Source organism: Trachurus japonicus, chromosome 16, assembly GCF_045865225.1.
Source record: "Trachurus japonicus isolate A0001 chromosome 16, Traja_1.0".
In the NCBI taxonomy this organism is placed as follows: Eukaryota; Metazoa; Chordata; class Actinopteri; order Carangiformes; family Carangidae; genus Trachurus; species Trachurus japonicus.
In genome coordinates, this window is record NC_140922.1 from 31,922,869 (window position 1) to 31,938,268 (window position 15,400).

Below are 15,400 nucleotides of genomic sequence, written 5' to 3' on the forward strand. Positions count from 1 at the left end.
ACTGTCATGCATGTGGGATATTTGTGGTTTGTGAGTGTTTTCTCAGCCAGGCCTCCTCTCAGAGCCAATAGTATGACTTTAAATTGCACATTCATGGTCTCCATGTCATGACTGACAATTAGATTTTCACCTTGAATCTTTTTTCAGCAATACTGATGATGTGAAACAGCAAAACCGAGGCTAAAAGCTGACGATATCAACCCTAGACCAACCCAAACTCAGACTGTGGAGCCACTAACTTGCTGTAATTACACAGACAAAGGAACACACAGGTGGTAATGACAAGCAGCTAATTAACCCTGAGTCTATTTTTGTGAATTTAGCGCTTACAAATCTCTACTCCTCATCAATCCAGATGTTATCATGGAGAAGCCCATGGCTGTGGAAAATGGTTTGTTTATAGAGAGGAATGGAAGAAATAAAAGAAGATTTATGGAACTATATGATACTCTAAATGATAAATATAGTGATGGAACAGTGACTTCCCGTGGATAAAACAGATGTGACAACCAAATAACATACTGTTAGCATTAGCTTCCCTTGGGGAGATGTTTGCTTGTTCTAACACCCCTAGTCCACAGATAATTGAACTATTGGTTATATACTGTACAGTATGTGTTATTAGACACTTGCATATTATTAAGTTGTAAAGTTAATATAAGTCAACAAACTATTTTGCCTACTGTACTTGCTTTTGCAATCTCCAATCCAAGACTTTTGGTTTTTCGTTTCGTTTTTGTTTTGCATACAATCAAAGGACAGGAAGCACTGCACTTCACTTTCACTTTACAGTATGTGCCCAACAATGTAAAGCCCTTTGAGACAAACTGTTTGTAAAAACGGGCTATACAAATAAAATTGCCTTGCCTTGCCTTGCCTTGCCTAGCCAACGCAAGCTAAAAAACAAAACAAAAAAAACAGCAGAAGCACATAAGTCAAGAAATATAAAGAAGGAAAAAGTAAAGGCAATCACTTAGCAACATGCAGCAACCTCACAATGACTGTGCACCTTCAACTTCAAATTGCTACAAAAAACAGCTTCCACACTTTTGCACGTTTCTTGAACTGATTACCCAGGGGATTTTAAAGCCTCTTCTGTCCCTGTCTGCCCCCTATAAGTTCCCATTAGTGTCTAGTCTTTCTTCCTTTTGATTATATGAAATTCAAATCCAAAGGCTTAAAGTGTTTTTAATTACCTGAGGTATTAAATCCATCTATATGTGAGCTGATGAAGACCTGCACTATAAGTGAAAGGGGCTCCAATGATAAACTGTGTCAGCTAGTGTGACTGATTTACTCTCAGTTTGGTTTGATAAACACCAGAACATCTGGAATATATACTGTATGTGGTACTGGTGCCGGGTTTGGAAAGCTGCAGACAACATATCTACACTACAACTGCTTATAAGATTACATCTGTTATATTTAGTATTACTGTGTTCTTTGCAGCCAAGCAGAAGTGTTTGTATTTCCTCAAATATATATTTAGTGACGCAGGACGGTGAACAGGCTCTCAAGGCAGTGTGAGACACTTAACCAAATATATTTCAACAAATGCGCACAATAAATAAAAGCAGATCTTGAGAGCTTCTGTATTTGTCGGTTGGTACCTCATTTTAAATCTGGAAGCCAGGCTCAGTTGCAGAACATTACCTCGGGCGAAGTCCCTCCTCAAACTTGAGCTTGGTAAACTGTTTTCATTATGGTAGATTATGTGGCTCCGACTCTGTCTGGTTGGAGGACGTCTGTTATACCCTGAAGTTTCCTTACAACCAATGTGGAGGTCACATTTCCTGTGATTAAAAACGATCATGCTTCTTCTTCTGTTTCGTCTAACTTACCTGCTACCTCTTGTTATTCTGATACATGTATGTTTATGTGTTAGAGCTGTCACCTTGTTGTTGGGTGATGGTGAGCTGTTGCAGTGCTGTGACATATACACTAGGTGGAGATGGGGAAGTCAGACTACTGTATACTTTTCCCTGACATCACAGCAAACCCATACTAACCACACCAGGCTCATAAAGTGATTAATGCAGTATTGTTGGTTAGATTTATGTTGTTTATTTCCTCCACTCTGTACATACGGCTCAGTTTAATTATTAACTCAATTAGGAGGAAGTTCTCATAGCTAAACAAACAGCTCATGCCTTCATGTAATACTCATGTTAGACAGAACAACCAAATTAACCACTTGCTTCTGCTTTTTTTTAACACACGATAAGAGCAGGTCTGTGTTCAGCTGAAATTTCATACTCAGTCTAATGTTTTCACCTGAACTCAGGTTTTGTAATTTTGTAGTTTGACGCACAACTTGACCCTCTGATTCTTTCATTTTCTGCAGAAGACACGACTTACAGCAAAAGGATGTTGAGTATGTTGACAGTGTTGAGTAACGTTGTGAGTTTGGGAGTAAATTCTTTTTTTTTGTGTCACAATTAACACTTTTCATTTCTGTTTCTCATGTTCCTTCCCCTAAACATTCGAGACGTCGCACCAGTTCACAAATTTACAATTGTAACACTGGTTCTAATAGTTGTTGTCTGCAACTCATATGCTATAATATATAGATCTATCACTCTTACACTCTCTACAGTACATGCCTTTTTAGACAGTTTTTATTTCTTTCAAGCATATTTTCACTTGAAATAAGTAGAAAAATCTGATAGTGGAGCAAGTTTTTCTTTCTTATTACAAGCACACAAAACGTCCTTTCACTGGCAGACTTTTCTACTTGTTTCAAGTGAAATTTGTTTGAAACAAGTGAAAATTATCTAAAAACAAGATCATTTTTAGGTGGCGAGTCTTATTTTAAGTGGAAAGAGATTAGTTTGGACTAGAAATTAGACATTTTGACAAGAAAAAGGACAAATATTCTTGGAAAGATTTTGAGTTTTTGCAGTGTGACATTAAAAATGACAAGAATGATTCAGTTTTATGAATGAATAAGATAATGACCACTGAGTGTTGATCATTTCAATGTTACAATATCTATGTACAGCAACGGACACGTAAAAAAAAAAAAAAAAAAACATGCTTTTTTTTGTTGGTTTTTGTTTTTGACAATAATTTTGCAACTTCTTCTCACATGAAAATTTTCCCACACTCGTCTGCCGTTGTTACTCAAGAAATGTGCAGTCAGTGAAGGTCAGCGTCATAGTTTCACAAAGTACAAAATAGACATGTCTAAAATAACAGTGATAGAAACCACAGAGGGATGTGAACATGTGATAATCAGCAAGATCGCCTCTGAGACCAGATGCGGTTAAGACACACTCCCTTTTGCATGGCAGTCATCAAACGATCTCTCTTATTCTTACTACAATAAGGTTTTCTATTGATATCTCATTTCCTGGCAAATATGTATACACTCTTTAGTCATTTGCAAGATGTCCCACTGAAGACTTAGTGATGTCCCGCAGGGGTCTGTCCTTTTGCACTATGCAACATGCAGCTTAATCTTAACTTGATTGCCTTTAAAACAGGGTTAAAAATTGTATGCTTTTCTGCCTTAATGCAGCTGTGCCACCACGACGGCATGTTTTTATTTTTTCAAATTACTTTTTATTTCCATTTGCAACATAAAAAACTGCTGCCTACATTCATCTCATATCCGATTCGCTGTGATATACTGTCAAACTGAGTGGGTGCTGCTCCGATGTCTTCTGATTGACTGAGGTTTTTCCACTGCAATAAAACTTCCAGTGCGGAAAGAGTTAACCGTGGAAATGACATCACCCCCTCCCTCTGCCCTTTCCCATCTCTTTCAGCCCCACTACTCCACCTACCCCTCCATCTCATCTCATCTAATCTCTCCTTCACCATTCTCTCCCATCCTCTCTCATCCCCTCTCCTCCCTCTCCAAGGCTTCAGTCTCCTCCCTTCCCATCCCTCCTCCCATTCTGTCCATGTGTCCAGCCCCTTCATTAACTCCAGTATGAAAGGGAAGCCCACTGCTGGCAGCCACAGTGCCAGATCCTCGCGGGAGCCTCACTCTTGTGAACCCCCTCACCGCCCCCCCCATCTCTCTCTCTCTTTCTCTCTCCACACACACACTGACTCAGGCCTGGACTTGCAGATTCGCTTGGCTGCCAAATCTTAATCAGTGTTTGTCTGAGCGAGGCCTTGGTTTTGCCAAACCTCTTTGACATGGAGCTGCACGGTGTTCATAAAAGCTCCCACCACCACAGCTGCCTGGGTGAGGAGAAGCACCAGATGCTGAACTTGAACCGACGCCTGGAGACCTACCTGAATCGGGTCAAACTCTTGGAGGAAGAGAACTCGCTGCTCGCCAAGGAGATCCAAGCTCTGAGACGCGGCCGTCATGGAGCTTCGACACGCAGGAAGGGCTTGGAGGAAGAGCTGCGGCAAACGAGGCTGGAGCTGGACGCAGCCTGGAGGGACAGGGTCCACACGGAGCTCGAGGTCGGCCGGCTGACCGAGGAGTTCCAAGCCCTGGACCTGCAGAGACAGAGGGAGGCTCAGGCCCACGTCAAGGCCGAGACGATGGCGGAGCAAAGCAGGAAGGAGCTGGAGGGGGAACACAGGGCGCAGATCTGGCTGAGAGAGAAGGTCAGTCATCTGGAGCATGAGCTGAGACTCCTGATTCAAACCCATCAGGAGGATGTGGCCCACTTGGAGGCCACGCTGACCCATTCCAGAGCCACAACGCCGCCCACGCTGGCCCAACGGAGCCACCACCAGGCACCGAACCTCCAACAGCTGGGGCAGGAGTTCTCCCAGAGGGCCAGCAGAGCCTGGCAGGAGGCAGCGGAGGCCTACCAGGGCCAGTTGGCTCAGCTCGAGGAGTCGCTTAACCAGGCCAGGGGCCGTTTGACCCAAGTGGAGAAAGAGAAGAGAGAAAGCCAGCTGAGGCTCCAAGCCCTGGAGAAGGAGATGGTTTCAGCTCAGGACGTCAGGCTGCATCTGGAGAAGAGTGCAGTGCAGAAGAGAGACAGACACAGCCAGGAGGTCCAGCAGCTCCAGGTCAGTGCAGAGCATCCTGTTTATAACATCTGTTTATGGAGCATTATGATTAAAATATCCTTTCAGTGATTAAATACTCACTCACAAAACAATGGGTCAGAACCCAAAGTGCTCATCATCAAATTGTCGGTATTGCACTGCAAAAACTCAAATATCTTACCAAGAATATTTGTCTTATTTCTAGTCAAAATGTAATTTCTAGTCAAAACAAATCTCATTATAAGAAACATCACATAAAAAGTACCTTGTTTTTAGACAGTTTTTATTTCTTTCAAGCAAATTTTCACTTGAAATAAGTAGAAAAATCTGATAGTGGAGCAAGTTTTGAAAATGATCTAAAAACAAGTTAATTTTTATGTGATGAGTCTTATTTTAAGTGGAAAGAGATTAGTTTGGACTAGAAATGAGACATTTTGACAAGAAAAAGGACAAAGATTTTGCAGTGTGACATTAAAAATGACAAGAATGATTCAGTTCTATGAATGAATAAGATAATGACCACTGGGTGTTGATCATTTCAATATGTTACAATATCTATGTACAGTAAGGGACACGCAAAAAAAACAAAAAAAAACACCTGCTTTTTTTGTTGGTTTTTGTTTTTGACAATAATTTTGCAACTTCTTCTCACATGAAAATTTTCCCACACTCATCTGCCATTGTTACTCAAGAAATGTGCAGTCAGTGAAGGTCAGCATCACATTTACATAGTACAAAATAGACATGTTTAAAATAACAGTGCTAGAAACCACAGAGGGATGTGAACATGTGATAATCAGCAAGATCGCCTCTGAGACCAAATGCGGTTAAGACACACTCCCTTTTGCATGGCAGTCATCAAAACGATCTCTCTTATTCTTACTACAATAAGGTTTTCTATTGATATCTCATTTCCTGGCAAATATTTATACACTCTTTAGTAATTTGCAAGATGTCCCACTGAAGACTTAGTGATGTCCCGCGGGGGTCTGTCCTTTTGCACTATGCTAATGCACTCATGCAATGAAAAGACCTGGATGTGAATGGGACTATAGGGAGCTACATATTCATATGAATGATATACGCAGCCTGTTGGGATTAGTTCTGGTTCACATTGGGGTCGTAGAGGTGAAACACCCAAATCCAAGCTACTTTCTGGCTGTGCAGTAACATTGGACTGTCTAACACTAAGCCAGAGCGGCAGGTCGAACCTTAAGCAAAAGAAGCAAAACATTGTTGCTGTAATTTTAGCTCAGCACCGACGTTTGCTTCTTAGCAACACAAAGACATGTTTATTCCTCCTTGCATACTACCGTGTGAGAATGCTTTCATGGCTTTTTTTAACTGCTTCCTCTTCCTGTTTGACTTCCTGTTTTGGCAGGCCCACTTGGAGGGGCTGGAGGTGGAGAGAGAAGAGGTGGCTCAGCATATCGACCGTGTCCTCCAGGAGAACCGAGGCCTGATGCAGCTGAAGATGTCTCTGGGTCTGGAGGTAGCAACCTACAGGTACACAGGAAATTAGATTCCTAAGCCTCAATGAAGAGTTTAATCACACAACAGCTTTGGAGGGGAGTGGGACTGGGGGGCTACACCCAGCATGCTCCTCTCCAAGATGGACTCAGGATCTCTGCCCTTGTACAAAACATTAAACACGTTAATAAAACTAAAAGTTCCGGTAACACTTTACAATAAGGGTCCTTTAATTAACGTTAGTTAGTTAGTACATTATTAAGCATTAATGAACTGTTTACAGATATATTAACAATCATTATTATGTATTACTTAGGATTAGGAAACACATTCATTAATGTAGCCTATTAGTAAGCAATTAATTAATGTTTACTACTCAAAGTTAAAGTTAAATAATGTAATTAGATATCATTATGTATGCATTACTCAGCATTAATTAACACATTAGTTTATATATTAATGCCTAACGTTAATTAAGTGTTACCAAAGTTCCATGCATTGGTTATGGTGCATGATTAGCCTAGCTTAGCATAAGGCCCATAACAGCACATAAGGTTTATTTATTATGAAAACAAGCAGAATTTTTGAAGTTTTATGTGTCAGAACTATTGTTGATTTTGAGTTTAAGGCGCATTGGAACCTTAGTGTACAGTATATGATTAGTGCTACATGGACAGTAACTGTGAAAACCACGCGCAGGATCTTCTTTTTGCAAGTGATGAACTGTTATTGTCTCTTGACGGAGTTGATGAGACCACAGGGTGGTTTAACACTTGAAGATGACTTGGCATGTATTGCACATGATAAGATATAATTACGAGCATGTACTGTACTGTAAAACCATCGACAGTGTTAAAAAAAGAAGAAGAAATGTCTCGGAAGTGTCTAGGCCTCAGTGATACAAAAGATGGCATGGTACTGTATTGATAACTTATTACAAAATATTCCAACACAATATTAACAGTATCGACACTGCTTCTGCAAACTCTTATCAGATTTAAATGCTTGCAACACATTGCTTTTTGCTTAACACTGATCTTGTTGATGCTTGATTGATTCAGATATTGACTGTTTGACTATTTCCGTCAAATATACTGTATTGTGATCCATGGCTGAAAAAGAACCATTCTACTGAGATTACTGAGTGAATATGAAAAAGGAGATGGAGTACTGAGTAATTAAGTCTTTGCCTTGACTCTTTACCTTGACTCTTTGTGCGTGGTGTTGGTGGTTTGTCATCACGCTCTAGTGAAAAAGGGGAAACTGCTCAGATGTAAAACACTAAAGCTTCTCAAGACGTTTTCGTGTTGATTTCAACATGGCAAACGGCACCTGCACGTTTGATCAAAATCAAAGAGAGACATTTTCATATTATATGTGCATACGTAAAGCTAAATGATTTGGATTTTAAAGACTAAACACTTTATCAGTTCATTTAGAAAATATCCACAGGATTGATTAGAAATTAGATTGACACATATTTGCAGTATCATTTCATGACTGGCTTCAAAGGATGTCAACATCTTTTGAATACAGTAAGACGTATTTAAAAAAGAGGAAGGAAGAAATTATGCAATTGTCTGACACTGTCAACCCAATACCAGGAACTCAAGTTTATTAAATGGAACAAAAATGTAATGGAGTGGCAAGAGTATGTAGAGTCATATACTAAACAATAAATACAAGGTGGAAGAAGCTTATGTGCCTCAGGGTTGGATTTGGTGGTAACACTTTATAATGAGTAGGCTACACACTATTAAGCATTAGTTAAGCATTAATAAATACGGAATTCTTCATTTATTACGCATGAATACTCATTAGTATGTAGTTTATAAATACAGTTAGTGCTTATTGCTGAGTAAAACATTTTTAACTGTGTTAATAAACTACATACTGAGTATTCCTGTGTTATAAATGATGTATTCAGTATTTGATGCTTAACTATTGCTTAATAGTGTGTACCTATTATAAAGTGTTACTGATTTTGATATACATATATTGATAACTAAAGATCACAGCACCAGTGAAACTCCAAATACATCCAGCTCAGCTGATATCACACTATGTCAGCTCTGATTTAGGTGATTAGTTTAACCTACTGAAACACTATAGTGCAAACAGCGCAATAGTAACAGCGCAAATATCCATCCATCCATCCATCCGACAAATAAAGAGCGGTCCGGAGCGGGTGCAGCCGTCTGGGCTAAAGGTTAGGTATCTCATTGAAACAGCAGCCTTTGTTGTCCTCAGACAGAGTAACTTATCCATTATAGAGCTGTGGTGGCGTCTCCTTGCTCCGTCCCCCACCTCCTCAAAATATTGACCCTCACCCTTCAGTGTAGAGCTACCGATTTATGAGCTATGGGAGTCTAGAATAACAGCAGAGGGAGCGAGATGGGGGTGTGGGGGGGTTCATAACTAGAGGACAAGTTTCAATGTCATTCACTGCACAAGAAACTGTTCTATGTGTTCTATCTATGTTGTGTATCTGGGGTATTTCAGCATCTTGTAAAGAAATGCAGATAGAAAAAGTTAAAATGTTAAACATGCAGCTAATTATAGGAGTATGTGTTGGAATGGAGATTGGTGTGATCCACATGTGTGAATGCAAACAGTGGCGTTAGTGCTGCATGGGCTGCTCATAATATCTGCTGTCAATTGTGTGTGTGTGTGTGTGCTGCAGATGGCTCCTCAATAGCAAGGCCTTTCCTTCATTACCATAACAACAGACTCAGTCTGTTCATGCTGCTCAAGAGCAACAAAAGTCGTCCTCCATTCGTGCTGCACCGCTCTGTGTGTGGCGTTGTGTCTCTTATAGCACCATCCAAATCCTGAATATAAAATATATAAATAAAATATAATAATATATATTTACACGTCTCCAGAAGACTGCATATGACTTTGAGATTTAACCTGTTTCTATTGTTGTCTGTCTCTGCAGAGCACTACTGGACAGTGAAAGCCTCGGTGGGGGCGTCTCTTTGCTAAATCAGCCACGAAACATTTCCATCACAGGTAATCAAATAAACAAACAATATCCATACATCAGCACAATGTCAGGGACTGCACTGCTGCAGTGTTTAGTGCCTCACTGTCCTCTCCTTTATTTCCATTCGCACCCTTTGTGAAGGCGTAATATCACTTTGTTTAACTAAAAGCCCCTAAAAGTGGGGCACATGTTTGAGACCATTTGTAATCACATTAGTTAAACTGGAGAGTGGTGGAGGGGGGTGGGTGTGGCTAACCAGGCTGAGCTCTGCACTTTGGGTCCTGTAATGCAAGCCACCCAAGAGAGTCCCCTAAGGTTATTGAGCCATATGGCTTTGCTTTCCGGTAACTTAGACAATGGTGAAAGGAAATGACAATCAATATTACCCCATTAGTGTCCAAGCTCCTTGGAGAACATGCGTTTTAATAATGCACAGCAACTCTGTCACGTTAAGATTATAAGGGATTACCTGAAGCGCTAGTCAGCGCTGTCTTCAGTGTGTCTTCTGTCTTCAGTGTGAAGACATCAAATATGTCAGGATGCAGTATATTGACAGCGTAGTTACAGTATGAGGATGTGGTTGGTTCATTTAGACTCAGTATATTCAGACATCAGAGCAAGTCAATATTACAGTAGATTAGTCCATTGTGTATTCATGAGCTCTGCTCTTTTCCTCCACAGACGTGGCGTTTTGTCCTCGAGCAGTTAGAAAGAATTACCAAACCCAGCCGTCTGCTACCCACAAGACCACTTCCCTTTCATCTTTCCGTGCCATAACAGGAAAAGCACCAACAGCAATACCTGCAACCCCGATCTTTAACAGAAAACCTGCAACTTTCAACGAAACACCAAAGATTTCGAACAAACCTGCCGAGGAAGAGGCAACCAAGTCAGCAACATGGGAAACCCCCTATCCAAAAATATTACAAGATGGGGCTGTTGAAAACTTCCGACCACAGGAGGTTCATGAGAAAGTCACCTATGCTGAGCCTCTCTCACCTCCCAATGAGCAGGAGTCCTTTACTCAGGCTGCATCGGGGGCCAATGAAAACGAGGAGGACCAGAGGGATGTTGATGATGATGAAGCTCCTGAGGAAACAGTTGTGGAGTCAGTCGTCAGTAATCAGGTCGAATCTGGCCTCAGCAGCGAGCCGCCCTTCAAAGATGAAGTTATTCACCATCAGTTGACAACACCCAACCTTACACTGTACCACGTCAGAATGTCAGAGCAGGCCTGTGTTTTCCCCGATGAATCTGACACTGACATGCCTATTGAAGGCCCAACTAAAAAAGATGGTGTGCAACAGCCACATGCTTCAATTGAAGCATGGGGAAGTACAGAGTCCATAGGTAAAGCAGTAGAGCAGGTGCAAGAGGAGACCGACTCTGAAACCGAGGCAGTGCTTGAGCCAACCTTTGAATCCAGGACCAGCAGTCCAATGTCTGAATGTGAGAATGCAGAAAGTGAGTTCACTCAGTTTACAGATTTCAGCCGAGAAGAAAACGGCTCAAATGGCGACATTGGTGAGATAACACATAAGGTCAACTCTTCTTTAGTTGGAACAAATGAGACAGATGTCGAGGATAAGTTGTACCCTGATGGAGAAGAGATGGACACGTGGGATAGTGTGATTGAGAGGAAGGTTGATTTGAAAACAGACGATGGCATCAAAGACGATGAAGCGGAAAGACAACGTGCCGAACCAGAGGAAGACATATCAGCAAGAGAACCAGAGCATGAAAAAAGAAAGGATTTTGTCCACGATGTACAAGCAGAGGACTACTTGGTGATGGACACAAAAGCAGATGATGATGAAGACCATGCTGCATTGTACCAAGAGAATGCACCACCGCCAAACAAAGAAGAAGAAGAGGAAGACGATGAGGAGGACGACTCACAAAATGTCTGTGTTTCATGGAGGACCGAGTTGGAGAGTGACAGCTACGCTCAGGACAACACTCTCGCCGACACCCGTCCTCTGATCCGATACAAAAGTGACGAGACTGATGCCAACACTCAGGCCTCTCACATGGAGGAGAGCGAGTCCAGTGAGGGAGAACAGGAAAAGAAGATGGTAGAGATGGGAAGTGGAACATGGAGCGAAGAAAAGTCAAAGAAATTTGGAACGATGGAGGATCTGTGCGAAGAGGTTGAAGGGGAAGCATTGGATGAGGAATATGACCTGGTATATGCCCATACTGAGGACAGGGAAGTTGTAAGTGAGCATGCTACGTCACTGAATGATACAGAAAGTGTGAAAGAAATGATAAAGCAAGACACTGACAGATATGAAGAAACTGAAGAATTAACCAAACCCACTGTAGCCACAAATGTAGACTATGATGAGCAGATGGAGATAGACAGACTTGTGGAGCAGGAATTAGAAGACCTGTCCACAGAGAGCTACAGTGCTCACTTTGCTCAGCAGCAAGTCACCGAGAGTGAGGAGATGCTACACCTGCAGTCTGAGCAAGAAGAGGATGGACAAACAAAAACAGATGGTGCAGAGCCTGACCTGAGCAATTTTGAATCTCCTAACACAATTACAGATCAGCCTCCTGAGAACCTCTGTTCAACTGATTCATCAGAGGTAATGCCTCAAACAGACACTCTGGCTGATGAGGTTGAGCAAGAAGATACAAGTGCTCAAGACAAAAGAGAGGAAGTGGATGAACAAAATGTATCCATGGTGACGCATGTTGATGTAACAGAGGACTGTGCCGGCTTTAGTGACTTAATCTGCAGGCCTGAGACAGAAGACCTCAACCTCATCTCAGAAAAACCAGACTCAGCATCACAGGAAAAACTGCAGGTTGCAGCTGCCCCCACTGAGGTGGAAGATGTTGCTTCTGTAGAGGAACCTGATCCTCAAGAACATCCGGGTGAAGAGGCTGTGGACTGTCAGGCATTCCCTAATGTTCCAGAAACAGGTGAATGGGAAGTCCTACAGAATCCGAGTGAAGACTTTCAGATTAGACATGATCAAAAATGTGACGATGGCCCCGGATCTAACCTCCATGACGATGGAGGCTCTGATGAAGGTGTTATGATGTGCAGAGAGGAAGCCCATGAGATCTCCCCTGACAGTGCTCCTGATGAACATGATATCTTTGCGGTGAAGGATTCAACAGAATCAGCGAACAAAAATAGCAAAGACAACAGCCTGCATGGTGTCTTCAGCTCTAGTTTGAAGAGTGACTTCTGGGTGTCTTCCCTAGAGACTGGTGCCACCTATCAACCAGATGATGCACGTAACGAGGCATCTGAGCAAACCAATCAGGATCAGGATCTAGGATTTGCCGACAACCTATTTTGGGAGCATTCAGAAAACCCAAACGTGATTAACGGGAACTCCAGGGTGGATATTGACTCATCTAAAGTCCTGACCACTAAAGAGGAACAGGGGCAGATGCATTCTGAGGTCAAGCAGCTGTTGTGTAGAAGTGCTGTTGAGGGGGAGTTGGTCCACTCTGAGGAGTCTGAAGTTGAGGGTGAATCTTGGTCATCTGGTGAGGAAACGGTATAAGGAAGCAAAGAAGTTTTAGGTGAACCTGTTTAGACCGTATCAGTGTTAGACAAAGTAAACCTAGTTTCTGTAGAATGCATATACTAGGAAAACCAAAGTCGTGCCTTGGTGCGCACCTCATTGGCGCTAACCACCAATGTGCCAATTCTGTCTATAAAGATACAGAGCTCTCATCATGTTTCCTTATACTGTACCACCACATTTGACTAATCATATTCTACTTCCTAATTGTTTAGTCTTTCAGTCTTTTAGTGTGCATGTGAAGAAAGGTTGAGAATTTGTGCATGTGGGGAAAGCATGGAGACAGAACAAAGAATGTCATTTGAATGTCAAAGGGTTTATTGATTGCTGCTTAATCTGATTTTACTGACTGATGGAAATCAATGACGCCAGAAGGGTAGAATTCTTTGTAGAGTATCAAAAGAGCAGCTAGTGTTTCTGCTTGTGAGTTCTCTGATTTGACAGCTGACTCAGAGTGAACGAATGACTTGCTTATAAAAGTTGATATCTAAGGATAACCCATATAAATAAACAGATGCTTTTGTTTCTATTTGATTGGTCTGAAAAGTGAGCAAACTAGTTTCACATTTTATTTCCATCCACGAAATTAATGCTGCGGTACAATTACAGAATAAACAATAGATTATGTAATACAGTCTCTTTGTTTGAACCTTGTTGACTCCTTGTTTTCTCACACCGTGCACCTCACACACTGACATCACCTAAATACACAAACTAATACAGTTAATTTCTATTCTAGAGAGCTGAATGACAGTCACACAGATTCCACTTATCACTTCTCTGGTGAATTGGTGTTAGCATCATGTTAGCTTTTCCTAGAGAAAAGAATATTGGCAAATCAGTGATGGCCTAAATCCACCACTTTATGGCTGATTTATTGCGACTTCATTTTACCGGTGTGTCATTTTCTAATAATATTCTCTAATTGTCCTGGATAGAACTATAAAATGTTATGCTAATTACAGGGAAAATACAGTTCAATTACCACAGTCTTTTGCTAGTGTCACATAGAGGTCTTTTGTGCCGACAACCAATGTGAAAAAATGGGGTTAAAGGTGCCTGTAAGCACACACAACAGCATTTATGGAGAAGGTTACACTTTGATTTTCTCTGAGAATTAGATGGTGCCATTCTTTAAAAGAATTAAACCTTTTCCCTCAATAGACACAAAATTACAATGTTCTTTCCAGGGAACTTATCAAAATTATAGACCTGTAAAATAAAGTGTTAAAGTGGTAATTTTACAGAATCACATGAAATGAATCATGCAACACCTTTGCTACCAAATACCCAGAGGAGGCATTTGTCGGTGAAAATAAGATGAATGCCGGTTTCCTTAAAAGAGGGACCTGGCCGGTAATGATTGATGAGACACGCCTCTAAAAGTAAAAACCCTCTGCAGTTGCATCCTCAAGACAAGGTCAAGCAGCCAGCTGCTGGCTGAGCTTCCATCCCTGTTTCCTTTGGGGTATTACAATGACGAAGGCTGTGAAGCTGTGTGTGTCTGTGCGTTTATGTGAGCTTGGACTTGGCAACACCCCAGCTTCACTCACTGACCTCAAAGCAGGCAAGCTAACAAAGCAGCACCGGGGCCCTCCGCTAGCAAACAGCCGTCCCACGAGACAGTCCAGAGAAAAAGACCGAAAGGGGGAACAATGTGTGACCTCAGCTCCTCTCCTTTCCCGCTTTCACCCTCCCCACCTCCCCCACCCCCCGTCCATCATTCATTAGTCAGTTTTACCAAACAATGATGGCTATTTTAGTGGGTGCTCGCCTCCTCACTGGCCAGATCTGCCCAATGAGAGCTTGGGTAGGAAGGAAACCACAGACAGCCTTATTCACTGTGAGAGGGCTAAAGTGCTGGAATGGTATTACGGCAGCTGTCTGGCATGCTCCTATTCTCCACCCATCAATAGGCATGTCCCACCAAGACACCGTCATACGATCTATCAATGCCTCGGGATTAGGGCCGCAACAGATGAGATTCAAATTCTGATTCACTTCCAAATATCAACTGGTATCATGGGAAACATAATGTTTCAGTGTTGAGCAACCTACATATTAACACTTCCAACACACAGCTGTGAATCTGTGGTAACTTTAGGCTCTAATTTAAGCTTTTTTGGTCTGTTTAGTTCATGCAATCAGTGAATGTTTTTGTTCCATTTGATCTATAGTTTCTGTATGAGAAAATCTAAAAATCCTAATGTGATTCCTGGTTGCTAAAGGCATTCTTTCACTTATTGGATATTGTGGAATATAGACTATTTGATAAAGTAAAATGAAGGCATGTGTCAATTACATTTTTTTTTATCCAGCATGATCTAGTTGAGTCTTGTGTCGTCATGTTTATGGTATAATACAGCACAACAAACTTAATGTTTTAGTGAAGATCCTAGTTGAAGAAGTTTGGCATGAACCGAACAAG

General features: G+C 41.6%; 1 protein-coding gene across 1 annotated transcript; it reads left to right on the plus strand.

Moving 5' to 3' along the window:
- Nucleotides 1-3,934: 3,934 nt before the first annotated feature.
- nes (nestin) lies at nt 3,935-13,602 on the plus strand. Its single transcript, XM_085803064.1, has 4 exons — nt 3,935-4,986; nt 6,347-6,471; nt 9,377-9,450; nt 10,106-13,602. The coding sequence occupies exons 1-4, from the start codon at nt 4,150-4,152 to the stop codon at nt 12,949-12,951; spliced, it is 3,882 nt and encodes a 1,293-aa protein (XP_085659190.1). The 5' UTR covers nt 3,935-4,149; the 3' UTR covers nt 12,952-13,602.
- The last annotated feature ends 1,798 nt before the right edge of the window (nt 13,603-15,400 follow it).